The sequence below is a fragment of the Rhipicephalus sanguineus genome, chromosome 2 (genome assembly GCF_013339695.2).
Source record: "Rhipicephalus sanguineus isolate Rsan-2018 chromosome 2, BIME_Rsan_1.4, whole genome shotgun sequence".
NCBI lineage: Eukaryota > Metazoa > Arthropoda > Arachnida > Ixodida > Ixodidae > Rhipicephalus > Rhipicephalus sanguineus.
In genome coordinates this window covers 25,888,895-25,915,523 of record NC_051177.1, presented here as the reverse complement: position 1 = coordinate 25,915,523, position 26,629 = coordinate 25,888,895, and the positions used below count along the sequence as shown (strand labels likewise).

Here is a 26,629-nt window from a genome sequence, read left to right as displayed (position 1 = left end):
ACAATCCCGGGCCCGGCCCGGCTCGGCTCGGCTTTTTGAAGGTTTGCCGCGAAAACAAAACATCGTTTTCCGGTAACTTGGCATTTTATTGAGGATATCAAATATGATCAAACGACACACGACGAACGGTCTCTATTACACAGATTACAAATTACAAGTAGACGGCCTCATGCCAGCAACAATGGAGTTCGCTCGCCAAAGCCGTCACGTGTATTGGGTATGCCCATGCAAGCTTGCACGAAGGCGATCTACGTCGGGTCACTCGTCGCTGTCGCGTGCATTTTCACTCATATAAGATTTGGCCTCAAATCTAACGAGAACAGTCGCGTGGCGCCGTCGCTAGCTCAGGTGGTGTTACTTCTCTGTTTGTCGGAGTGCAACAGAGGCAGTGCTTTACCTGCTCCCCTTTTGTTTAAAGCAGCGAATGAAAAGGAAAAGCGGTAAAGGGCGGTCGCGGAAAAGGCGCTGTATGCGTGCTCGAAAACAATTCCCGCTCATTCTCTATATTTCGGGCTTGAGTCGGGCTTTGCGCTGGGCCCGAGTCCGGCCCGATAAAACTCCAAGTAGCCCGAGCCCGGCCCGGGCCCGAGGCGAAAATACGTCGGCCCGCCCGAGCCCGGCCCGCGGGCCGGGTCGGGCTCGGGCTTTCGGGCTACCCGGAGCCCGTGCACACCTCTAATAGCTACTAGAGCTGTGCACGGTCCGTATTTCCGAGCCCGACGGCAAAGGGCTGCGAGCCCGCCCGGCCCGGCTTTTTGAAGGTTCGCTGCGAGAACAAAACATCGTTTTCCGGTAATTTGGCATTTTATTATGCATATAGTCTCTATTACACAGATTACAAATTGTCGTGCAAAAACAGCAAGCAGTCCAACGATACCGGCTTCAACGAAGTGCGGCGCTTTTGCATTATGTAGCCCGCCGAACTGAAGTTACGTTTGCTGCCTGCACTCGTCGCCGGAATTGCTAATATCTTTTTTGCCAGCCTGGCAAGCTTGGGATATATCTGCTGCTTGTTTTTCCAGAAGACTAAAATTTCAGATGGACAGGAGGGCGATCCCATGAAGAGATAATCTGAGAGCTGATCTTTTGTAACTGCTACATTCTCACCACTGTCGCTGGAAAGGAAAAGCGGTAAAGGGCGGTCGCAGAAAAGGCGCTGTATGGGTGCTGGAAAACAATTCCCGCTCATTATATTTCGGGCTTGAGTCGGGCTTTGCGCCGGGCACGAGCCCGGCCCGCGGGTCGGGCTTTCGGGCTATCCGTAGCCCGTGCACACCTCTAATGGCTACCACACTTTTATTTTGTGTAGCTTGTGCTGTGAATTTGTCTGAACTGCAGTATACAGAAAGGTACTCGTTTTTAATGCACCCCAGGATGTCGTTAACCTAACGAACTGTCTAATCTCTTTGCAAAAGTAGTCGATCCCCACAAGTGTGCTGAGCCTGTGGCTAGGTCATGCTTGTGAGCACAAAGTTGTGGCCTTGTTTACCAGCTGTTGTGCAGAAATGCTTCTATGCTATGTTTCGGTGTGTACTAAACATAACGTGGTAAACACTGTTCCAGTGATCTTGTAACCCACAAGGCAGCGTTGTGCCATTTAACTTGATGGACACAAACGTAACTTGCAAAAAACCCTATCAGGTAATGGTTTTGCATGATCTCTTGGATAACTACATTAACAAATTTTCAACTGTGGTACAAGAAGGCTAGGCCGTGTTGGAAACGTTTGAGAGACTGCGTTGCAACAACCGAACGTTGCTTCTCTGTAGTTTTGACAAGGCGTTAGCCATATCCAGGTTTGCGCAGCTGTTTCACCGACACATGGAGCATATTGATGTGTGTGCATGCTGTCGAGTGAAATGAAATGCCCAGTCACTCTTGATTGTCATCAAATTCCACGACCGCTATTGCGCAAGTTCCACAAACCAGCCAATCGCTGTAGAAAGTGCACCACTCCGAATCTATCCGCCGGCATATGACAAATGCCCGCTACGCGAGGAACACCCAACGCTTTACCACGTTGCATCAGAGAATACCTACCACTGGTTGCATTGATCCCATAAACACGAACACCGGAGCAGTGGGAGACTGCGCTGTCCTGTTCGAAGCCTGAAGAACAGCTCAAACTAAAGTCCCTAGATTTTTTTTCTTTTATGTAGCAATCGAACAAATGGAACGCGATGAAATAAATTGCAAAGTAAAATAGATTTCGCGAGTGAACGCTCGAGTGCCCTGCCAATGATTAAACTGGCGTCATCTTTGGCAACTCAATGATAAAGATGAATCAGGTGTCGATCCGAAATCATGCCGACATGGCGCGTGCTGAGGGAAACAAGAACGAACGAGCGTGTTTTAGAGAACATTAACCCATTTCCTTTTTTTTAATTACTATTCTCGCAAAATTAACTTGTAAAAAATTTCTTATTATACAAAATAAGAAATCATTCTGATTTCTAGATTTTAAATATTTCTTCAAAGCTACCCGATTCTTGGCCAATCCCCTTGAGTGAGTGTGAGCCAGCAGTACAGGATCTACATCTACATTAACTGGATCGTGTTCATTAGCGTGAACGTTTCTTTAGTGGTAGAAAGACGAACATTATTAAGCTAGGAAAAAGAAAAAGAGGCCCTAGTCGCATATCCGCTGCTGTTCCGTGGAGCAACCAGAGCAAACTTCTGTCGTAGATTGCCTTTGTGCCTTTGTCATGGTTTCACAGAGCAGGGCAGGTAACCCTTCCCAACACACTATAAGTATATTTTGGGCACTTTAGTCATACTGAGGTTTTAGGTTATAGTGTGCTAGAGCTGTTACGTGCTGTTACGGCTGTTACTATGTCATACATGATATCATACAACGCGGGGCGCCACAGTAGGGTGGCCACAGACTATCATTCCTATCATCATCATTTAAAAGGTGACAGCGCGCGCGAGCAGTTTCACGTTACGAGGCAGCGGTGCCGTTGATGGCTGCATCTGTAGGTGTCGACTTAAATGATTCGTGCTGCTTTCTCTTCGCGCCTGCGTGTGCTCTAAACTGTGCCACTTTCAAGATAGCAGCGTTGTCGGTCCAGCATTCTGTTTAACTTAAATTTAGGGCGGCTGTCCTGCACGCAAGGCCTCGCTCTAGCACGTCACGTAAATGGCTTTGTACAGTACTATTAAATTGCGACATTGACCTTTCATGCGCGCACGCTCGTAAATTTGCTCATTTTCCTTTTCAACTATTCGTAGGTGCGTGCGAGTACTTCGCTACGTCTGAATCCCGTGCTGCCATGAACACTGGCTATGTCCGCGATTCTTTGAGCTTGGAACGGGAAGGCAAAGTCAGGGAAGTTGGAGCGCAGGCCGTGTGGTCACTGTCGTCTTGCAAGCCAGGTAAGCCACGAAGCCATTCAGCGTACTGACACGTGTCTAAACATTTCGGGGCGCAGGGCCGTGAGGAAACCATTCCAACTCGGCGTCGTCGCGAATGAGCCTTTGGGCGGGCGCGTTCGTGGCGCGTCTCGTTTTCTTGCGTCCCTCGTGCCTCGGCAACATGCGGTTGTATCAGCAGTTTTGGTGTTCTGAGGCGTCTTGCGTGATTTTGGGTGCTTTTGCAGGATTCGGTGTTGATCAGCTGCGTGACAACTGCCTCGACACGTACTGGCAATCCGATGGGCCTCAGCCGCATCTAGTCAACATTCAGTTCCGTCGCAAGACGACCATCCAGGGGATATGCATTTACGCCGACTATAAGCTCGACGAGAGCTACACACCTAACAGGTACGCGTACTTTTATAAGGCGCTCTGTCTGCAGTCATTGTTACTCGAGCAAGGGTTTATGATAAGCGAACAGAGTACACCGAAGAGGTAACGCCTTTCAAAGTTTCGTAATGGGTAACCGCATACCGCAATGCTTGTGCAGTTCTCACTATTTTCTTCCACTCGGCGACATATTGGTTTCATTGTGTAAAGAAGCGAGACACGCTGGCGTTTCCTTTTTAACTGCCCGTGAACTGATCCCCGTTAAGATTGTCAGAAACCAGTTTGTACACGTTACAGCATGCTACACATTAATTTCTTTCATTATATGTATGTGCACGTTGCACCAAGTTGCACCACAGTTTTTCGTTTGATTGCGAACATTGTTGCACAATGCACAGGTTAGCCAGCCGTCGCAAGCAACAGCACATCATCATCACAGATTTATCGTTTGTTGCTTTGAATCAACGGGAAACTATGATCAGTGTGCTTGATTGGGCTGGTGGGTGCGTGGTAGATGAAGAATAAAACGGTGCTTAAGACGGCACTATGACTAATCGGGGCTTAAAACGTGTACGTAATTGCAGTGGACTGCATGCAATCAAGATAAACTGAGAAGGGTCTCACATTCTCATTTTCATATTCTCTGGCAACTACAGGAATTGAAGGTGTTTGGATGACCATTTTATTCAGCATGCGTAAAACCATGATAATATAGCTAAGCAACTGCAGTTTAGCCGAAGCATAAAATATGATTGCACTTTGTTCACAAAATTCCAAATGACTAATTCACTGACTATCATATGTATCTCCAGGTGCTATTGTTACCTATTGTGACTGTGACAAGCATCAGAATAGCAGAGATAACCTTTGCCACTGCATACCATAGTAATGGACTGCTCACATATAACAGCTGTTGCAATGAATAAAAGTTATCTACTGTTGTGAGAATACAGAAGAAAAAGGAGTGCGCAGTATGGAATATCAGTTCACTGGAAAATGGATGCATGCCAATTCTGTGTATTTGCCCACTACTCTCAGGCTAAAAAAATGTTCTGTGTAAATAACCAACATTAAAGTCCTAAAGGTGTTGCATAACTGGCAAATCATAATTAACTTATAAAGTGTAGACATTGTTTTTGTGCATTATACTGCATATAATCCCTATTCAAGAATGTCTTCAATGGCAGCACAATCACATGTTCAAAGATTGCGGCTGCGCTCTCAACAGTTGAAGCTTGATTCTGTTGCACAATTGTTTTCATGATTATAATGATAGGCTGTGCAGGCAAGTCCTGCATCAAAACTAAAGATGCGGTGAAGTCAAGCTATAACAGAGCAGCTGACAAACAATTTCACATCCAGTAAATTTGCACCTTTCCGAGTTTACCCTTGTCACTAACGCCTGTCATGGATAAAACACTAAAGCAATGAATCACTACTGAGTCAATGGGTTGCAAGAACATATAAAAGAAAGTTATCAGTGTATAGCCTCAAGTTGCATACTGTGTTTACTGCCTTGCAGTTGTCTGGTCAATCTTGGGTGTTATGATATTAATTAGCTTGGACTTTGTGGTGCTGTAAGTGAAACTGTAGCAGAGTGTAGGTGACCTGTTCTGTAAATGTAGTAAAACACTGCTTTTACAGCGAAAGCTGTTCTGAGATCACAAAAAGGGCCGTTCTTGGCGCCGTAGTTGTCCGCTGCTGCCGCCGTTGTCCGTAACCATTATCGTGCGAAATAGGAAAAAAAACTAAATAAGAAAAAATATCCGGGATGGAACAAGGTTCGAACCTGGGCCCTCTGCGTCGGAGCCCAGTATTCTACCTCAGAGCTATGCCGGTGCTTGAAACTGCCTTGCAAAAAGACCCTATACAGGCTTCATGTCGGGAAGGAACCACATTAACATATGTAACGTAGTGTGGTAGAAGAAGAACAGCCAGGCATCACACAACGCGAATTCTGTAACAGGGCATCACACAATGCGAATTGCACGAGTGGGTTGCTGAATGCTTCCAACCCATTACAAAGGGCTCTGCCATAATTTTTCATCATCATCAGCCACAGCATCAACAAAGTGCACATAATGCCTTACAGGTTTTTAGTGGGTACCACGGTTCTCCGCAGAATGACGAAAAATTGCATAGTGACTGCTTCCCTACTTCACAAAAAATGATTTATAGCGCAGTGGGTTCCTCGCAAGTGCACTTCTATTGGTCGTCATGGAAAGCCCATAAGGCTCCCATGGTCCATTTCCTCAGGGTCTCAATAAAGTTAATTCCCTCTCTCTATCTCTTTTTCACTTTAACGTACGCTATAAAGCATGGTGGGAGAGTTAAATAACGACTGGGCGTCACATAATGCGAATTACGTAACTAGTGGGTCGTTTAAAGCTTCCAACCCATTACAAAGGGCTCAGCCATAATTCTTCGTCATCAGCCGTCGCATCACAAAAGTGCACAAAGTGCCTTAAAGATGGTACCCCGCTTCTCCGCAGAATGACGAATAATGTCGTGGTGGTGCTTCCGAACTTCACAAAAATTATTTGCGGCGTAGTGGGTACGTTGCTAGTGTACTTGTATTAGTAACCACAAGAGTTTACAACGGGCTCTAGAAATGCCGCTCTTCCAGCTTTCGCTGTGACTATGCTGCGCTTTGCACACAGGCCTGGCTTTTTTTTTTTTTTTTTTTTTTTCAGACCCCGAAAAACTCCTGAAGTGCTGTCAGGTGAATACTAACACAGGGCCTATCTTACATAGCCACTATCTTACAACAGTGAGCATGTCAGCCAAATCAGGAGCCGCCGCGATGGTATGGTGGTTATGGTGCTCAGCTGCTGACCCGAAAGTCACAGGTTCAATCCTGGCCGCAGCGGTCGCATTTCGATGGAGACTAAATGCTAGAGGCTCGTGTACCGGAACTCGAATTTAGATAACCCCACTAATGGAAAGATTGTACAGTAGAATCTCGTTACAACAAACTTCGCGGGACCGCCGAATTTAATTTGTTATTCTGAAATATCGTAGTACTGAAAAATGATGTTGGTAATGTAACACAACAGCGAAAATAACATACCTTTGCAGGAGGTGCACGTGTTGGGGCGTAAACAATGAACGAAAACACTAGGCACTGAGTGGAAACAATTTACTGCTTAAAAAAGTCGGTTATCTTCTTCTGGCAAGTAGAAAGCAGGCGCTGGTGCATGTATGCCTCCACGTCCGCAACCTACCTAAGGATGTCTTCGGGTACATCCTTGCAGCACCCGAGGTACGATCGGGTCTTCTCAAGGAACATCACAACATGCGAGCTGGAAATAGTCTCTTCAGTTGTCCCAGAATCTGCATCTCAAGCGTCGTCTTCGTCACTGCTACAGCAATCTTGCTCACGCACTTGACTCGCGATTTCTTCGCAGGTGAGCTCTGCGGACGTAGCTGCTGCGCAGTCACTGTCTACGTAATCCTCGAAGGTTACCGCAGCGTCTACCGGGAGCTTCTCGGTAAGCTCATTCCAAAGCTCTGGGTCGAGCTCCGCTTCGTCATCGCAGTCTCGTGGCGTAGGCTTGCAGTCTTGCGGCGTGAGCGAAGTCTCAAGAAGACCTGCCTTTTGCCAGCAGTTGCTAATGGTGCTTGCCTTGACGTTCCACCACGACCCTGTCAGCATTTCTGCGGCTTGACAGATGTTGACCTCCGTGGGCAGCTTCAGTCGTATGTTAATGAGAAGGCGCTGCACAAGTCGCTTCTGAAATTCAGCCTTCATACATCTTATTATGCCCTGGTCTAAAGGTTGGAGCAAAGGCGTACAATTCGGAGGCAGAAATTCAAGCTGCACATTGCTCAAACGCATGTTCACCATATGTGCCGAGCAGTTATCAACGATTAGAAGAACCTTCTTTTGTTTCTTCTTCATTGTGGTTGTCGAACTGCAGCAGCCACTGCGTTAACAGTTCCCGCGTCATCCACGCTTTCTTATTTGCCCGATAGTCGCAAGGCTACGAGACAAGGTTTTCCAAGCAGCTTGGCCTGGTGCACTTGCCAATAACAAGAGGCTTGAGTTTTTCCGTGCCTGTGGCGTTGCAGCAGAAGAGCACTGACATGCGAAGACGCGATTTTTTTTCCGCCCTTGCATTTTTCACCTTAAAGTTCATTATCTTATCAGGTAACAGCTGATAAAAGCACGCCGTTTCATCGGCGTTGAAAACGTCGTCTGGACTGAACGAATCGACGATTTCCTGAAAGCGCTCGTTCCGCCAGGCAATCGCACTTTCGGCATCAGCCGCCTTTTCTTCCCCACGCACGACTTGCCACATGATGCCATTCCTTTGCCGGAACCGATAGAGCCATTCGGCACTTCGTCGAAGCCAGAGGTGCCCAAAGCGACCGTGAACTGTCGCGCGTTTTCTTGAATGATAGGGCCTGACAAGGGCACACCATGTTGTCTGGCATCCTTAAACCATGTGAGGACGGCGTCGTCGACGGTTTGGGAGTTGCCCACTCGCAATCGTTTCCTTGAGGGAGCCAGCTGCGATTCTCGATGTAATTTCACGATCTTCTCCCAATCCTTCAGTATCGTTGCCACTGTTGATGGCGCGATATCACGCTCCCTGCATATGTCCACTTGCTTTTTTCCAGCATTCAGCTCAGTCGGAATGTCCACTTTTTCCTTGAGCGAAAACTCGCCTCGCTTCTTTTTAACGCTGTGGCCAGAACTCATTGCCAGAAAAGTGACTGCACAACACGATCTCAACTTCGCAGCTCCAAACGACAGCAACTGGAAACGTGGTGAGAACAGCGGCAACAGTGGGACTAACCCTACGACGTTGTTTGATTTGGTTTGACCAGTTTGACCGGTTGGTGACGCTTGCGTTGATGTCGACGCTGATGGGGCTGCACCCGTTCAAGCTGGTTTTCCGGCGCATATCTGCTGCAGATGATGATAGGTGTAAGCTTCAGTGATTTCCGTACCGAAACATTCACGGAACTTTGTAATAACGAAGCATCTTGTTGATTTCGGGGTTAAGTGACGTACGTTAATCTGAAATATTCGGTATCCTGAAATTCGTAGTACTGAAAGTTTTTACATTGGCAATATAGGCATTTTGGCGGGGATTTCAAAAAAATTCGTTAATGTGATGTTCGTAGTAACGAGATTTTACTGTATATTGTATTTGCTAAAACAAGCCCTGTTTTTCTTAATCGACGCGGATTTATATTTTCATTTCTTCGCTGAAGTCACTTTTGGCGCCTCACGCAGCAAGAAAGCAAAGATGCATTTTATTGCGATCACGGGACCGTTTACTGGTGCACATATTTAATGGTCTTTATATCAGTGTTAAACTACAGTACACTTCTTTTATTATAATCTTTTCTAACCTTAAATGTACCGATGCACCTTTGTTTGTAGTGAGCACAACAGTGGCTCCACCTTTGCTTGACGTATGATCCAATGCTCGTGAACAGCTGCACATGGCCCCTGCAATTAGCTCCAGCAACACCATTGCCGGAGCTAATCGCGGAGGCCACGCTAGTCCTGTGTGCATCTTGTCTGTATTTACTTTGCACTGTATCAGGGGTGAGACAGCTGCGCATATTGCACATTTTTGATACGATTCCGTTTTCCTGCGCCAAGCTGCTCCAAAAGCATAAAAATTGCAAAAATTGCACCGAATTGCGCCGAAACGGCCTCACAAGCAAGAATTTTCAAACCCGCGTCAGTTTCAGCGTGGGAAAACGTAACTTTAGAAGCAGCGCCAGGGATACGTTCGCAGAACACATTAACGCGCCCAAGCGTGTCCTTCTAAACGCCTTTGTAATGGAGGCTTCCATAGTGCTGTGATAATCGCCTCTGAGCGGTTGTAAATATATGTGCCCTCCCTCCCCCCCAAAATGCGCTGCCGCTCCGCTAGCTTGCTGCTTCTTGGTAGGCTGAGTGTTCTGGCGCTACTGTCAACTGTCGCGTAGCGAAAACTATCGAGTGGCATACGTAGCGCGTAGCGGGGTTGTTCACTTTCAGTTTCTTTACTGTGCATAGCTTGTTCCTCTGCTAGCTACGTTTTTGATGTTGATGCTGCTGTGTGTTTTCCCGCAATGAGCAAAGGTGAGAATTTTTCGTGTGGATAGAGCGAATATTTCCGGCTGCATGTGTTAAGCTCGTTAAAACATTCCTTCCATGAACGCGGCATAACTACGCATTAAATAGTAGTAGGCACTAACCACCAAGTTCCAATTTGCATCTCCTGGCTAGCGCCGACGCCGTCAAGGAAAAAATAAATGCAGTGCCGCTGTAAATAGTGCCTCAAGTGCGCACGACAAAGCCTTTCTTAGTTTGTTCATTTACCACTGCGCTCATTCGGGCTCTCTCGTACGACCGTCCTACAGCACATGGTGGCGACATCAAGGAGCATTTCGAAACTATTACGCTTACAACGGCGCTACACTTGCAGCGCCGTACGCGCGCGTGTTTGACGACTTAGTGTCTGAGCGGTAAGGTTTCTCGGCGCTCGCGACCCATTCTTTAAGGCGGTCCCGCACGAGGTGGCAGCGAACGGTGGTGCAGCGCGCTTTTGTTATCACCTATTAAAAGCGTGCGGTACAGTTGACGCGACGCCACCCACGCGGCTGAGCGGATAGCTGAAGGCGCTGTATTGTGGTGGGGTGCTTACAGGCGTACACAGGGTTCGTTCCCCTTCAGGGAGGCCGAAGGTTCATCGCAGCGCCCCCAATCCCGATTAAGTCAAAGTATGGGTGGTATGGGGCAGACTTTGTGCTCCCCCCCCTCCACAAAGGGGAACACTGACCTACAGGAAACTCTGGGTAAGCCTGAAAAGTAGGGGTGTGCGAATATCAAATGCTTCGAATACGAATCGAACGCGAATATCCACCTTCGAATATCGAATCAAATATCGAATATCAAAGGAAAAATGCCTCCACAGTAACAATATTTTATTTAACATGTAGCTATTTGAAAAAAAAAAAAAAAACAACATTGACAGCCTGACTGGCGACGCAACATACACTGCTATCTCCAGAACACAATGTCCAGGCTAGCACAATGCACATCACAACACAAGCAAATGTCACGGCACAATGAAAGTAATGACTAGATGTTATCATGAAGAAATATGAGTTGCTCCACATGATCAGGCAGCAGGCGCTCCCTTGTAACAGACACCCCCCCCCCCCCTGCCACTGAAAAGGCACGCTCGCTTGGAACAGAAGTGGCTGGTATAGAGAGGTACATGGGGCAAAGTTCTGCCAGACTGGGGTATCTGAAGGTGCCTGCAGTCCGCCACCAGTCACATGGGTCACTGTCTTTCTTCAGAAGTGGTCCCGCATAGTTAACTTGGTGCGGCACATTACGGCCGCATAATATTGAAAATGTACGGTTACACGATCGCCAACAGCGCTGCACATCGGAGATGCACCAGCAATAAATCATACGTATTGGGGCGCTCGTCGCAGGCAGATATCGTGCCTCCGTGTACTTACGATGTTTATCGCTCCTCTCGGCAACGTCTTTAGCTATACGAAGGCAGCAGAAATGTGGAAGACGGGTTATTTTTTGCATGATAATCGAATCGCATAATCGAATTTTTCGATTATTCGAAGTTATCGAATATTCGAAACATTTCGAATACACGATTTTCGAATCAAATACGAATATTTCGAATATAATATTCGACGAATATTCGAAACTTTCGAATATTCGCACACCCCTACTGAAAAACTAAATAAGCAGACCAACAAAAAGTCAAAGCAGTAGTCTGCTAAATGGTATTGCTTATCTAAAGCAAAGACCTACTGCTGTGTGACTGAAATTCTTGTACAATCAGTTTTTTTTATTATTTGAGAAGTGTGATGTTTTTTCTTTTCTTATTTTCAAATGTAAAGTGAACCTAGTCGGAAAAACTTTTTTCATCTATTTCATATGTTGTTACCCGGGTTGTATAAATTGCGTGGTTTGTAAAATGTAGTGTAGTTCATAACTGGTGATGATCTGTTAAAAAAAAGCTTTCTCCAAAGGCTGTTTGAATGTTATGTGTATTCTAAGCCGAGTAAAATATGTGCTTGTTCCTCCAAGTTGCTACAGATTTGTTTTTTCAAGCTCCAAAAGCAACATATGGCGGCGATGGCTACCCGGATGACCTGCGAGGGCAGCAGCGATGTACGAAAGGCGCGAGCTGTGGTTGGCTGAGCAAATACGGAAGGCGCGGGCTGTGGTTGGCTTATTAAAACTCACAAAACAGCAACAAAAAAAAAAAGGGCGAAAAGAGGAGGCCGCCGGGTCCTTCATTCCTGCTTTTAAAAAAGAAAAGGCGAAGGGAGGAAGCCGCTGGCTCCGTTCCTGCTCTCCGAGCCGACGGTAACGCGGAGAAAGCATGAGAGAGAGAGAAAAGAAAAGAAAAAAAGCCGTTCCACAAGTTGGAGAACGCACCCAACAGGAGTACAGTCCGAGCCCTCTCGCCCTCACGTTTTTCTAGTGTTTTGGGTTTCGGCGGAGGCGCGGTGCTGCGAAGGTGGCGAAGGTCACGGTGCGCGGCGAGTGCCAAAGCGCGCCTTCCAGCTCACGCGGCGTTCTATATGTCTGATGGCAGGTAAAAATACCGTTCAATATAAACGTGCGAATTTCTATACTTTTACAAAGGATTTTCAAGGGGATAATTTGTGAGTTCGATGTAGCCGAAAATTCTATATATGTGGATTCGATGTATCCGTGTTTGACCGTATTGCATGGCAGAATCGTAAAATCGCACAAACATGTTAATTGCGCAACGAGTGGGTGGTTTAAAGCTGCCCACCATTACAAAGTGTGCAGGTGCGCGTGGCACCTTATGGACGTGTAGTGGATACTTTGCCAATTTGCTAGGAAGAATTATGGCGTAGTGGGCTCTTCGCAACTCTACTTGCAGTAGGCGCATATTGAAAGTGTATTGAAAGTATTGAATGAACTTTAACCAACTCTAGCTCAAATAGCTGTTCTTCTTGCAGTAGGCGTTCTAGGATAGTTTGAAACGGCCAATGTCACGCGCGCAAACATTCCTTTGCTTGCGGCACAGTTGAAGGCGATGTGCAAGGGTCCCGATTACGCTATCACATTCTACTGTTGAAGACGAAGCTCAAGTGTCCTCCAACTCTTTTTGCATTTTCTTACTGCTTAACAGGAAGTAAAGCAGATTTAGATATATGTGACAGCTTTTATTTATTTATTTATTTATTAGTACCTCAAATGCCCCGTGAGGGGTATTACATGAGGGGTGGGCATAACTAGTCGATGATAGTTTCGATGGATGCCTTGAAAGATGCATGGCTGGAGTGGTGTACAACGTCGGCAGGAAGACGATTCCAGTCCTTTGCCGTGTGAACGAAGAATGATTTCATGTGAGCGGTAGTACGGGCTGCCGGAGGATAGACTGCCTTTGGGTGGCCATGACGGGATGAAGTACGATGCAAGGGTTCGATGTCAGCCTGGTGAGGTAAAAGGTGATAGAACTTATGAAAAAGACACAATCTTGCAGTCCTGCGGCGCTGCTCGAGGGTTTGAAGATGAAGAAATGACTTAAGCTTGGTGACGCTGGTGTGATAAGAGTAGTCTGAACAAATAAACCTAGCTGCACGATTTTGTATGGATTCCAGAGCGGTTGAGAGGTTAGTTTGATGCGGGTCCCAAACTGAGCATGCATATTCGAGGCGAATGCATATTCTACGCATTATTCTACTCAAGCCCTCCTTTCCAGACCTCCACCACATGAAAGTTGCCAACCTTAACTGCGTATGTATGGTAGCAGTGAGAAAATTATTTTTTTTAATGCAAAGCATTTCTTAGCGAACTTCTGCAACTGATCGTACCTAGCTATCTTTCTATCTAGCCACCTACGACTTCGCGCTCTCCTGGCCGTTTCATTAATGGGATGTACACCAAAATTGGTATGGCATAACATGACTGTATGACAAACATAAATGACAGGTCATAACATGAAAACCATGAGAGGCATGTAATGTACGGCAGGACCTAAGTGCCATGCTCATGGTACGCTCGCGGCCGTTTCGCTGGCTTGATATACATCTACATTGGTATTCCACGACGTCACTGTATGAAGAACATAAACGACAGGTGGTGACATGAAAGTCATGACACATATGTCACAGCATGATTTACATGACATGGTCTCTGGGCACCCGCGGCCGTTTAATTATGGATGTATACCAAAATTGGTATGACAAGAGATTTCTGTATGACGAACATAAATGTCAGGCAGTAACATGAAAATCATGACATGCATATCATGTATGGCATGATTTGCATGCCACACTCGCGGCTGGTTTGCTAGTTTGATATATACACCAAAATTAGTATTTTGTGATGTGACTATGATGAACATAAATGACAGGTGGTAACATGAAAATAATGATATGCATGTCATGTATGGCACGACTTACATGCCACACTCATGGTGCACTTGTGGCTGTTTCACTAGCTTGATATACACCAAAATTTGTATTGCGCAATGCGGCTGTATGACGAACGTAAATGACAAGTCCTAACCTGCAAATCATGACATGCATGTCATGTACGGCATGATTTACATGACGCTCTCTGGGTGCGCTTAAGGCCATTTTGTTAACTGGATATATACCAAAATTTATATGGCATGACATGAGTGCGTGACGAACATAAATGACAGGTCATGCATTGTAAATACCAGAATATATGTTTCATTAACATGTTATGTACCAGACTGTACATGCATGAATTCATGACAAACATGCAATACATAGTGAACTTGATGTCACGACAGGAATGACTTCATTTGCCTCAAAGACGAAAAAGGCAATGTATGCAGCTGTTTGCCGGCTGCTTCATATTACATTGATTCCCCAGTGTGTGGGATCTGCTGGATTTTTTTGTTAGCTGTCGTCACCTTTACCATTGAATATATAATCGTTTTGCAGTGAAACGTTTGTTTGTTATAACATCCACTGAATTTGATGCGAGAATTGCACAAAATGCATCTGAATGGTGCATTGTTTTCAGCACAATTGGTGAACTTAATTATGGCAATTGAAATAACTCTTATTGTATTTGCCATTTATTTTTAAATTGCAAAATGCTGAGTGCCCCTTAATGTAGATAATGCACTTGGCCAAAACAAGCAAGAAGGGCAAGAGTTGTTGTCATTCGCCTTCTCTTCAACATGCAGGATTTCTGTGCGTGTGGGCAGCAGTTTCCACGACCTACAGGAGCTGGAGGCTGTGGACTTGACGGAACCTACAGGCTGGGTGCATATTGCGACACGCGACGCAGCTGGCCACCCTGTGCGTACCTTCTTTGTGCAAATTGCTGTGCTGTCGAATCACCAGAACGGCCGGGACACCCACCTCCGTCAGATCAAGGTGCACTCGCCCGTCCAGCAAGCGAACGTCAGTGTCATGCCCAAAGTCAACTTCACCAGTGTCGACTGCCGTGCCTTCAGCTGCATACGCTGACTCTATGTCGAACAAGCCTGCTTTTCCACTAAGCAGGAGTTGATGTTGCTCAGCAGTTAACTTGTTCTAAGCATTTTTAGATTAGTTTCTTCAGTTGTTTCATTCAAAACTGTGTAGATACACGCTTTTGCTAAGAGAAAATGGCAGATGATCTTGATTCACTGAAGTGTATTATCACTTCATTGCTCATTGCACATAGAGGGCCCATGACAATTCCCGAATTCACAAGGGAGTACAAGTCTCAAGAAGGCCATCCCGTGCCGTTTGAAAATTTTGGTTGTGTAAATGTTCGTCAGTTTCTAAGCAAAATCTCCGACACTGTCACTTTAACACGTGGCTCTACTGGAGAGGATGTAATTCAAGCTAAGATAAAGCAGGAAGTCAAGCACATTGACCAAATGGTCAAGCAGCAAAAGCCAAGTTCTACAAAAGCTAAAATCAAGCACGCAATGCACAGACCACCAGCACGAGGGAGGTATGTGCCAAGGGCCCGAGGAGGTGGCCGCTACTTTGGTGGGAGAGACCGTGCAACAACAGCCACTGCGCCTCAGAAGTCGTGTGAACCTTCAGTTTCGCGAGCCGTACCTCCAAGCATTCAAGATTCGAATAACAGAACTTCGCCTACATCAACGACCTCAGCAGCCGCAGCTCAACGCAGGGGCGTGTCAAGGCTCCACTATTCATTACTACAAAATTCTAGTTCTTTCAACAACACTGCATCAAGCTCTCCCATCCATACGGACACAAAACACCATTTTGAAGCTGATTCACCCATTCAATCAGCCCAGTTTGTTAAACGGGAACCAATTCTCAAAGAATCGCCATTCACTTCTCAAAGTGAAAACTGTCGGGAAGTTTCAAATACTGCTCAGCATGCACCCTGCAGTGGTGACCCTTTAGGCCAATTGTTGGGCAGCAACTCAGTTTCTGTAAAGGAAGGTCAATATTATATGCCCTGTAACAGCCTTGTTCAACAGTGGACAGCACAGCAGCATGTTACCAGCGGCATGTTTCAATCGTCCCATCCACAGACCTTGCCTGTGCAAGGTGCCAGCACTCCCCCTGGTCAGCCTATTCTGAGGCCTTCACTGTGTCGTCCGTTCATAACTTCACCACAGAAAGAGGATGTTATTTGTAACAGTGAACCAAACGAGCAGGCTGTGTGTAGCATGCTCAATCCTAGTGCTGTGGCATATGAGCCAACGCCTACTGGGGTACAAGCAAGTACTGGCCGAGGTGAAATTGAACTCGCAAGAGGAGCTGTCAGCAGAGAGTTTGCTGACAACCAGACACAAGTTGCACCCGAGATGGTGAGCAAAGGAACGTCAACAGGTGATTTAACTGTTGGCATTCCAAAAGGTTTTGCAACTTGCTTGAGGAGCATTTTGGACGAGTATCCCACTGGCCTTGACATCGAAGTTTTAATGGAAATGTGCGAGGAAAGAATTGGAAGCAGTGCTTACTTCAAGCAGAATAAGCACCCCCTTGAAATGTTGCCAGATATTTTATCTTCAGTCTCTTCGGCGTGCGTTATGCCAGACTCTGGAGGTATGTTCAGAGTGATGCTTCCCCAGAAGGAAAAGCAGAATAGTGTTCCTGCCCTGCCTGACGATCTCAGGTGTGGATTGTTGTCAATTCTCCTCAAAGCTCCTGAAGGCCTAGAAGCTTCAGAGCTGCTTGACATGTACGAAAGCCGTTTTGGAGAGCATCGCCACATCAAAGCTCATGGCCAACGCACAAGTGACTTCATCCGCAACATTCTGTATGCGCTTCCCTTCACAGCTGTGAAAAACTGTGGTGATGGAGGACACACTGTGCAAATGCTGGAAGAGGGTCTTCAAAATCCAATGCAGAATGCAGGTCAACCTACTCCACAAATCACTGCCAACGAGTTCAACGCTTATCCCGTACAAGAACTACCCCACTGCTGGACATTTTCTGTTGCTATAGGAGAAGTGTTCTCTCCATCCGAGTTTTATGTTTTAATTACAGCAGATGGTGCCCTCACTCAACTAACAGAGCTAATGAATGAGCTTGATGACTTCTACAACAGTGCTTCTTCGGATTTTTACTCTGTGAATATCGGTGATTTGAAGCCAGGCTTTGTTTGTGCTGCTCTGTACACAAACGACGGACAGCCACTATGGCATCGGGCAGTTGTAAAAAGTGTTCAGGCTCGTCAAGTGTTTGTGTTCTACATTGACTATGGCACAGTAATGCCTGTGAAAGTTGCCGACATCAGGAGGCTGCGATCTGACTTTTTAGAACTTCCCGCACAGGCTATAAAGGCTTCACTTTCAGGTGTGAAGCCTAAAAACGAACAAGCATGGATGCCTAAAGCTAAGGAACGCTTCTTGCAGCTAGTGAGAATGGGTGAATGCAGCTGCTCTGTCGTGAGCAAAGAGGGGGACACCTGTGTTGTGGAGTTGCTGATGTCTGATGGCAACATGGAGTACTCTCTTAGTGAGGTCTTGATTTACGAAGAGTTTGCAGTAAGCACAATTGTGACAGAAGTAGCTGCACCCGGAACTTCCATAGAAACGTGGGCTTTCTCAGGCGGTTACACTGCTGACATTATCGTGTGGAATGGGCAACGTTACATGTCTTCTATGGGTATCTCAAAGCTTTTTGGCTGGAAAGATGACTTGGTTTCAAAAAGGCTCTCTGAAAAGGGTATCCGTGTGGATGGTGCTTTGCTGGAAAAAAAGTGTGTCCCAGAACTTCACCTTGAAGTATGTCTGAGCGACAATGTCTTTTATTTTGACAGCATCCAGTTGTATCACTTACACAGTGTTCCATACATTCTTCGAATCTTGCAGCATCCATCAGACAATTTGAGAAGTGAGTTGGAGAGCAAGGTAGCCAGCTTTAATACTCTGTCTGATAAGCCTGTGTTTATGGACGAAGCTGACAACTGTGATAACTGGCATTCTAGCTATGATGATGCCTCTTCACCTTTGAACAGGACTAATGATGCCAGCTGGTCACAAGACACCACTCACTCTGCGTTCATGGCGCAAAGTCAGACTGAGGATGTCACCGACAGCGGCTCGCAAGATGCGTTCAGGCACAACCTTGAGGCAAAATTAGTAGAATTGAAGGAGAAACGAGCTTCGTTAAGGATGGCAGCCTACATGAACCAAGACTCTGTTGCTGCATCTGAACTGAAATTTATTGAAAGAAAAGTAGACTCCATCACGAAGGTGCTGAATGAGCTGGACATCAACTCTGGCCGCCAAGTTGTGACGGAGCCTTCTAAGTTGTCTGCATCCAGCTCTTCTAAGCACCTCAACAATACGGCAGGGAGTTCTAAAAGCGTTGTGGACAAGTTCCAAAGCAAGCTACTGGAAGCATTAATGACTTCAAAGCAGAAGTGATGGACCTTACAAGTTGTGTATTGCTTTTATTTATGTGGCAAAGAACTCTAGTTTTTCTTTCTTTTTAGTGTGCCATCTTCAAATTTAGGTGTTCATAAGTCATTGTACAAATCGTGCTGAATTGTTAATAAATTGTTTCACTCTCTACCTTGGCTTCCTGTGTGCTTAATCGCTTGGAGACCTACAGAGCTAGGCTGTGCAGTTTGTAAGTATAACGAGTATTTTACACTTGTGCCTTCAGTTGAAACTGCCAATCCAGTTAGTGCACTGTAACAAAGGTGGAGAGGGAGAACCATGTTGAGTAAATATATTGAAAAGGCCATATTTCGACTATATTTGCTGCATGGGAAAATTGGACAGCTAGTGAATGTTTGAAACGGTTGGCACTACTGGATGTAGCTATATATAGAACTAAATGATGGCTTATAATTGTGTCTGTGGACCATTTGATTACTCGAACGTAGTTTGTAGCTTGGCCATGAGAAAGTGGTGGAGGGAGCGTTGCATTGCAGGTCACTCATCTGTAATTAGCTTGTTGTATCCTAGAATTAAACGTGTCTACTAGGTAAAAAATATTGATCCTTTCGGGGGGCCATTAGTTGCAGCAGGCACATGGGCAGGGGCTGATGCAATTGAAATTTTAGCAATACGTTACTACTTGACAAGAATGAATAAACAAACATAGCCAGCCTGTTTCTCCTGTCCCTAGTCTCCCTTGTGTTGTAAACAACCACACACGCCTGAAGTTTTCATTGAAGCAACTGCGTTTTTGGCTGTGCAGGTAAGTGTGTCTGCATGTGTGTGAATAATTTATTGTAGCTGAAGGTGACAGTTAGCTAAATTGAGTAACAGTAGTGTGTAAGCTGGGCACGAGAACCTTGCACAATGTGGCACGTTTCTGGCCACTACCTAGCTTCTCTTTGAATGCTGTATTTATAGATCAGGACTGGGGTCTCCTCAGCTTAATTATTAGTTGTGCTCAGATGTAGAATGTGTAAACGTCCAATACGTATGAATGTTGTCCCTAAAGTATGCTGCAGCAACATGGAGTCAAGCTGCGGACTAAGATGGGACCTTGAGAGATTGTTACGTAACAATGCCTTCCCACATGTAAGACGAGCAGTGTGGGCCTGTCTGAAAAAGCTTCTGTCCAGTACACGAGACCATCTACGGTGCATGCATCAGATGTCACCTGTTACCCATGACCGGTACTTCATTGGGACCGGTACTGCATATACGCTTCGCAGCTCAAGATCTCCAATTGTTAGGGATGTGCGAATAGTGAAATTTAGAACCGAATCGAATACTGTTTGAACAGTTTCCAAATAGTACAGCAACCATTTTCAAGACTGGCCTAGAATTCTACAGCTTTTTCTTTGAAACAAATATTCACAAACTTTAAGAAAGTAACATTAGTGTTGCGTTTAACCAACAAAATATTTGCAATTATGTAACCTGAGGTAAGATTGCATACATACTTTAGTATGTGACTAAAGCATTCGAGGCATTTTTTTTAACTGTAGGGTGGATGCAGCAGTTACTTCCGTATTCAAGTTGTTTTGTCACCAGCTTTAAAGTAACACTAAGACCTAAAGGTTAAATAATATTTCATGAATGAACATCATGAATCTCATGATGATGAGAGTGGAACAGCAAAAATGATCATTCGCTCTTCCAACGTGTTGTTCCTTGGGGGTTTTTTGTCGGTGCTGATTATACGAAAATTATTCGGTAGTTCGAATATGCTATTCGAGTACCGAATATTCGCACACCTCTAACAACTGTGCTTCTGCCGCCGATGGCAATGCTGCATAACAGTTGCAATTATTTCTGTCGACCAAAGCATGGACGAAAGGCACTAGGATGATTCAGTGATGCCAACCCTAGGGATTTATCCCTAGATCTAGGGGTTTTCTGTCTGTTTCAGGAATTTGGCGTCTTTTTACTGAATCTAGGGATTTTTGTAAGGCTCTGGAAACGTTACATTACATGGCCTAATAACGGGCGTTTCTGAGTAATCAGGCTTATTCAGCTAGAAAGGCTGTAAAAGACAATAGTTTTCGTTATTTGCTGTTTTGCATTTTAGAGAGCTGGGCCGAATGAAGGCGATAGCAGTCCTATGGTGTGAGATTATTATATGCTGGATAATGGGGGGAAATGAAACTTTGTTGTCATAAAGTGCTTAGCATGCACGCGCGTATCATTATGAGCGCCCTGAGTGATTACTGCTCTGTGAAACAATGAGAAATTTCGTCTTTTAGTGCACATGGAAACGTGCTAAGTTCACGGTCGTCGCGTGACTTCGTGCAATGTCTTCATGTCTAACAGGTAACTTCTGGACCAGGAGACCTTAATGGATAGGAGATCGAAAGTAGGGCTGATAATTGGGCGAGTTGGTACGGATTCGTTAATATGTGAAAACGGAGTGACGGAAAGACAAAAAGACCGTTCTTGTGTTTTCAGTCTTTCTGTCGCGCTGTTTTGATAAGTACAAAAATAGTGGCAGAAATATTTGGCCATATGTGAAGCTGATCAAAAATACACAGGATGACTATGATCCAGTAAAAAAAAGGGCCTTGTATATCTAGTGCTAATCACGCAACGCTGATTTCAAATGTGGAAAATTAGAAATTGACTGCCGCCTCGTAAGTTGCAAGTACAAAAAAGGGGTTACAGACTTGCGATTGAACTGAACGATCACATTTATGCCTTCAATTAGTGGGAAAGTGAACTTGACAAATCTTTCTGTCTCTGTAGCAAATGGCGCCATCTGCAAGCCCTTTATGTGCAATTATTTCACAGAAAATGCAGAAAAAAGACCTTCAGTGGCTGTTAATACGATGCATTTTAGTTCAAATAGGATTCAGATTGATTGGGCCACAAAATCGAACAATCCTTATAGGGAGTATGCACTGAAACTGAGCCGCAATGTGGCGCTGCGGTGCCCCGAGCTGGGCGCCATTTTTTGCGGTTCTCGTGCAGCAGCCGACCCATGCTTGCTACTGTGTTTGCTGTGTGTACGCGCTAGGTGTTGTGTGGTGTTTCCTTGCCTTCCGTGTAATCGCGTTTCATTAACGATAGTACGGCGTTGGAACTGTCCCCTACCACTGCGTGTTGCACGGATCTAGTCATTTGCCTGGCAAGCGATCGCCGTGTTGCTGCAGTGAAAAGATGCTGCTCAGCGACTACGCCAAGTCGCTGTCTGATCCCGAGCGCAGGAGATACCACATCGAAGTCGCAAAATGCGGTAGCGACGACCCCTTCGCGCTTTCTGATGACCAGTTCACGAACGATGTTGGTTGCTATCCCAGCGTAGACCGTGCGGATATCAACGATTATCTTGTTCACGGGACAAGTTTCGTGACGCGGGAGCAGCTTAAGAGCTACAAATCCTTGGAGGCTCACAATTATGTCACAAGCGGCCTCGTGGAGCCACCAAGGGTGAAAACTCTTCGTGATGGCAACATCGTCGTTGTTTCAAAGGTAGGCTGTTGCTCGCGCTTCTTTTAGCGTGCGTTGTGGACTTGTAGCCGAGATTGAAGTTCGGCGCACAGTCGGGATTGGCCTCATCCATCGAATAAGCTGGTCTTCCTGAAATGGAACGTACACAGCCTGCAGTGCTGTACGTAAATTATAACGCCGAGGAGACGCATTTTATGCTGCTGCCGCGCTCACCTGTGATGAAATGCGCCCCGCAAACGCGGTAGTGCGTCGCCGATTCGTCCAGGTCTTCGCGACGAATTCTGCTCAGCCATAGAGCTCTCCGCTTTGACGACAGCTCCGTTGTCTTCGCACACTGTCCTGATATAACTTTCGGCACGACATAGAACCCTACCCGTTGAAAGTTCTCGTCGTTGGGGCTGTTTTTGTGCGGTTGGAGCAACCGTAAACAGCGCAGTTCACCATAGCCGATTGACGCAGCTCGACGCGCAACAACGTCCTGCGGCTTGGGCACTTTTACAAGTCCATGCAACACGCAGTGGTAGGGGACAGTTCCAACGCCGTACTATCGTTAATGAAACACGCGAGTACACGGAAGTCAAGGAAACACCACACAACACCTAGCGCGTACACACAGTAGCAAGCGTGGGTCGGCTGCTGCACAAGAACCGCAAAAATGGCGCCCAGCTCGGGGCACCGCAGCGCCACATTGCGGCTCAGTTTCAGTGCATACTCCCTATACCTTGTTAAAGGTGAATTAACCTGAATGATGTCATTAAACAGTCAATCTAGGATATTTTTAGGGGTAAATCTAGGGATAAAACGCTGACTTAGGTTGGCATCCCTGATCCTGATTGAGTACGACGTCTGGCACGATTCGTTCATGCTGGCCACTGGCTTGGCGGGCTTCTCTGAAAATTTTCAGTTTTGCCCACGAACGTACATAAAGTATGGTTGAACCCACCAAACAAATATTTCAGCTGATGCTGAGCAGTGCCGCATGCAAACGAGGGGTATCGCGTGAAAAGCGGTGGACATACAAGTTTTCTCGGGTTTTTTTTTTTTGTTTTTCTTGTAAACGTTTCTGACGTCCCTTCTGGCACAAACTACCCAAACCGCTTAAGTTCCGTTGAAGTGGTCGCGAACAAACCAAGTTGTTTACAACGAAATAATAATAATAATAAAAAAAAAACTGTGACTCAAACCAGCGGCCGTGCTCAAACCATCAAACAACCAGCAAATCGCAGTTTTGTAAGCAGATATGCCCAAACCACGACAAACAAGGTCGTGAACATGTCGTGGACTTCAGCAGTAGAGTAGACGCGTAGACGTGCCTGCGTGCCCCCAACCTCACCCAAACTCTATGATCTCGTCAACAGCACGATTATCATCATCATGGCATTTTCTCCTCGTTGTTTGATGGTTGGTTGTTTTGATCACATGACCTTAATTTTCATGCACATGGCCAACGTTGACGCGGCTTTCACAAGCGAATACAAAAAGTTATAATGCATAGCCTTTTACATGGCACAGCACTTGCTTCCCTTTCGCGGAGGCTACTTGAAGCAGCATGCCTACCCAGCGTCTGCAAGTGACTCAAGAATGATCCTACCAATCCTGCCTCCGTGGATCAGAACATGTCGACATTGCATGGTTGTGTCGATGCAACCGTTGAACTGTATCCATCGAGGACTGCTGTGGTGTACGACGATGGCAGCAATAAGACCATTCTGACGTATTCGGAGCTGTCGCGACGCTCTGATGAGATTTCTGCATCGATCAACAGCCACGGTGTATCACGGGCTACCGTAGCGTGTCTGTGTGAGACAACAACCAACACCGTGGATCTCGTTCTAGGGTATGCCTGTAGTGTCGACAGTTTTCGTAGGCCAGGGCTGAATACCGGCGGTGTGCAATAGCTTGCTCGGTATCAGATTATAATCAAAGCACTGATGACAACTTACATTGCATCAAAAACCTCGAATTCGCTGTGGAACTTGTGAGAAGTTAGAGTAAAAGTTACTTGATTGTCATCACTCGAACGGCCAACTTCGGTGTCACGTCGCGTTTAACCGGGGCTCCAACCTATGACAGCAGAGACTCACCATCGAGTGATATAGTATGCGGGTGACCGAGTTATGTTGGTCAAGATGAATTGCTTTTGGGGGTTGCATGGCGAGCACATCGGCGTTCGCGTTTCTACACTGTACGCGGAGCGATATTATTGGCGCTTGCATTGGCGAACCAAAAGGGCCTGCCGAGACGAAAAGGGCCTGCAGAAATCCCTCCTCCGGCAAATAAAGAGGACACCAGCCCTTCATCATTGGCCCTAGCCCCTGGGGGACATGCGTTGAGGCCTCTGCTCCCCCAATGCTCCCCAAAAACCTCCATTTTACACTCTTTGCACGTGAGAATTACCTTTATATTTATTTTTTTTTTTCACCGACAGGGTACTGAAGGCTTCCTGTGCTTTCGCATTCCTGAGGCCCGAATGTCCTGAAAAGCACATTAAGGCACTGGTGGATACAAAAACTCCAGTTTATTTAGTAGCAATGAAATCGTTGTATGATCAGGTACGGTGTGCCATTTTCTTGCCTTTCCCATCTTGGCATGCGAAGATTTCAGTTTGAAGTAGCTGTGTATTGTACCTTTGTACATGTAGTACTGCTAAAACTCGATCTAACGAAACCCTATTTCACGAAGCTCCAAATCTAACGAAGAAATTTACATTCCCCCGACAAATACTTATAGGTTTCAATGTTGTCATCATCTTGAATTGGCATCACCAAACCCGGTTTAACAAACTTCTTCCTGAAAGAACTGATTAAAAAGGCAGTGATTTCCTTCTAATTTTGACAGAGACAGATTTTTCTTCGAGTGCACTTTAACAACATCGCGTTAAAGCATCTAGGCGCCCTAGTCGCCACCCTAGCTTTATTTTTACTGTGGGGATTACGAAGCTGCACTCACGGCCCATGCAGAGAACAACGGACTCGACAGTCGGTAGCGCTGTTATGTATCGAATGGTGCTAAAGGCAGCAGTGTTTGCTTTCATTTATGCAACAGATAGCACTGATAGTCTCCTCCCAACTTTGTCGCTCGGCCTGCCCACACAATCACTACCTGTGTTCTACATGTCTTTGCATTTGAATAGCCTGTGATAGCTCCACATGACCGTCTACTTGGCTCGCATCGCCCACACGTGGGGGCCTCTATGTCCGGGTGGGCTGGCGGCAAAAGCAATACTGTGGTAGTTTTTGGGTGTCACTGTCTTACAAATTTAGTTTGTGAATGGCCGAAAAATGTCTTTCTTGGTTTTATATACTTTCCAATTTAACGAAATAATTCGAGCACAGCCAACACTTCGTTAAATTGAGTTTCAACTGTATGTGTCTGTTGCACAGATGTTCCCAAGCCTGCTAGCATCTGTGATGATGAAACCATGTAAACCGAACACTGCTACATATTGAGTTGAAGCACACTTTGGTGCTCTGTAGAAAGATGTGAACTTCAGTTGAGCCAATCTTTTGCAATGTAGACTGACCTTAGTGAAACTGAAAATTTTCTAACAGGAGAATTATATTTGTTGCGTTCATTTTGACAATTTGTATGTTCCCGTGTGATATAAACGAGATGAACATGGGCTTCCAGTGCACTCATTGATTTCAGTTTTTGCATTTACAGCACAAATACCATTTTGGCGAGTCTGTGGTCCATATACATTTGCTCATTAGTGTAGTACTTTTGCCTTGATAACATGTAACTTGATTTCTATATGGGTTTTACCCACTTTAAAAGGGTCATCAGAGTTGATTATTGCTACAGAAATTTTTTCTGTTGCCTTTGCAGCACTGTCTTGCTACGAATGATGAGTGGTCTGTGCTCGATACTTTTTGGGAAAGCAAATTCATATTTGCAAGCTATCGTGGCAATGCAAGAAAACAATCTGAACAGTCAACATTGCTGGAGCCACAGATGGCTTACACTATGTTCACATCAGGAACAACAGGTGAACCAAAAGTGGTCAGGGTTCCACACGAGTGTGCCTTGCTGAATGTCCAACACTTACGGTAATTATGTGCTTACTATCTGGTTGTTCATGTTTCATGTATACACAGGACAAATATTTTGCTAACTTAGCTGCTACAAGCATTATTTTCCATTGGCAACAAAAACTTCAGTCCATGTTCATGGGCATCTGTTTCAACACTTTGGTGAGCATCAAAGTGTTTTTCGTCATGTCACACTGCATATAACTTTTTGGCTGGCTTTTAGGTTGGCCATGAAAGCAAAAACAGGTTTGTGCACTGTCAGAAATTTTCTGTTTTTCATTAAACAGCTTAGCAGCCACATTCAATTTACTGCTTATCATGAGCGATCAAGGCTTGTTCAAGGCATTTGTGTGGGCATTTTATGTTTGATGTGTAAGTCTTGGCCTTGTTAGCAATATAATGGACATGACTCATGGTCAAACTTCATGTTCAAACTTCACGGCACTATTAAAGGGCCCCAAACCATCCAGAGAACGAAATTTAGTTGTGGTGTTGCAGTTTTGCACAAGCCTACAGTGAACTTGTAGCTGTGAGAATTTT

At 45.6% G+C, this 26,629-nt stretch overlaps 1 protein-coding gene across 2 annotated transcripts in view; it reads left to right on the top strand.

Moving 5' to 3' along the window:
* Positions 1–2,911: 2,911 nt before the first annotated feature.
* Positions 2,912–26,629, top strand: part of LOC119382572 (beta-alanine-activating enzyme) — a 54,995-nt gene continuing 31,277 nt past the window's right edge. The window contains exons 1-5 of one of the 2 annotated variants that reach the window (XM_049412241.1): positions 2,912–2,975; positions 3,232–3,375; positions 3,600–3,762; positions 24,487–24,610; positions 25,887–26,107. In XM_049412241.1, coding sequence (XP_049268198.1) covers positions 3,273–3,375; positions 3,600–3,762; positions 24,487–24,610; positions 25,887–26,107 — 611 coding nt within the window. In that variant the 5' untranslated portion in view covers positions 2,912–2,975; positions 3,232–3,272. Of the gene's footprint in view, positions 2,976–3,231; positions 3,376–3,599; positions 3,763–23,657; positions 23,896–24,486; positions 24,611–25,886; positions 26,108–26,629 lie in introns of those variants that run through there. The other variant, XM_037650332.2, reaches the window with a different exon arrangement.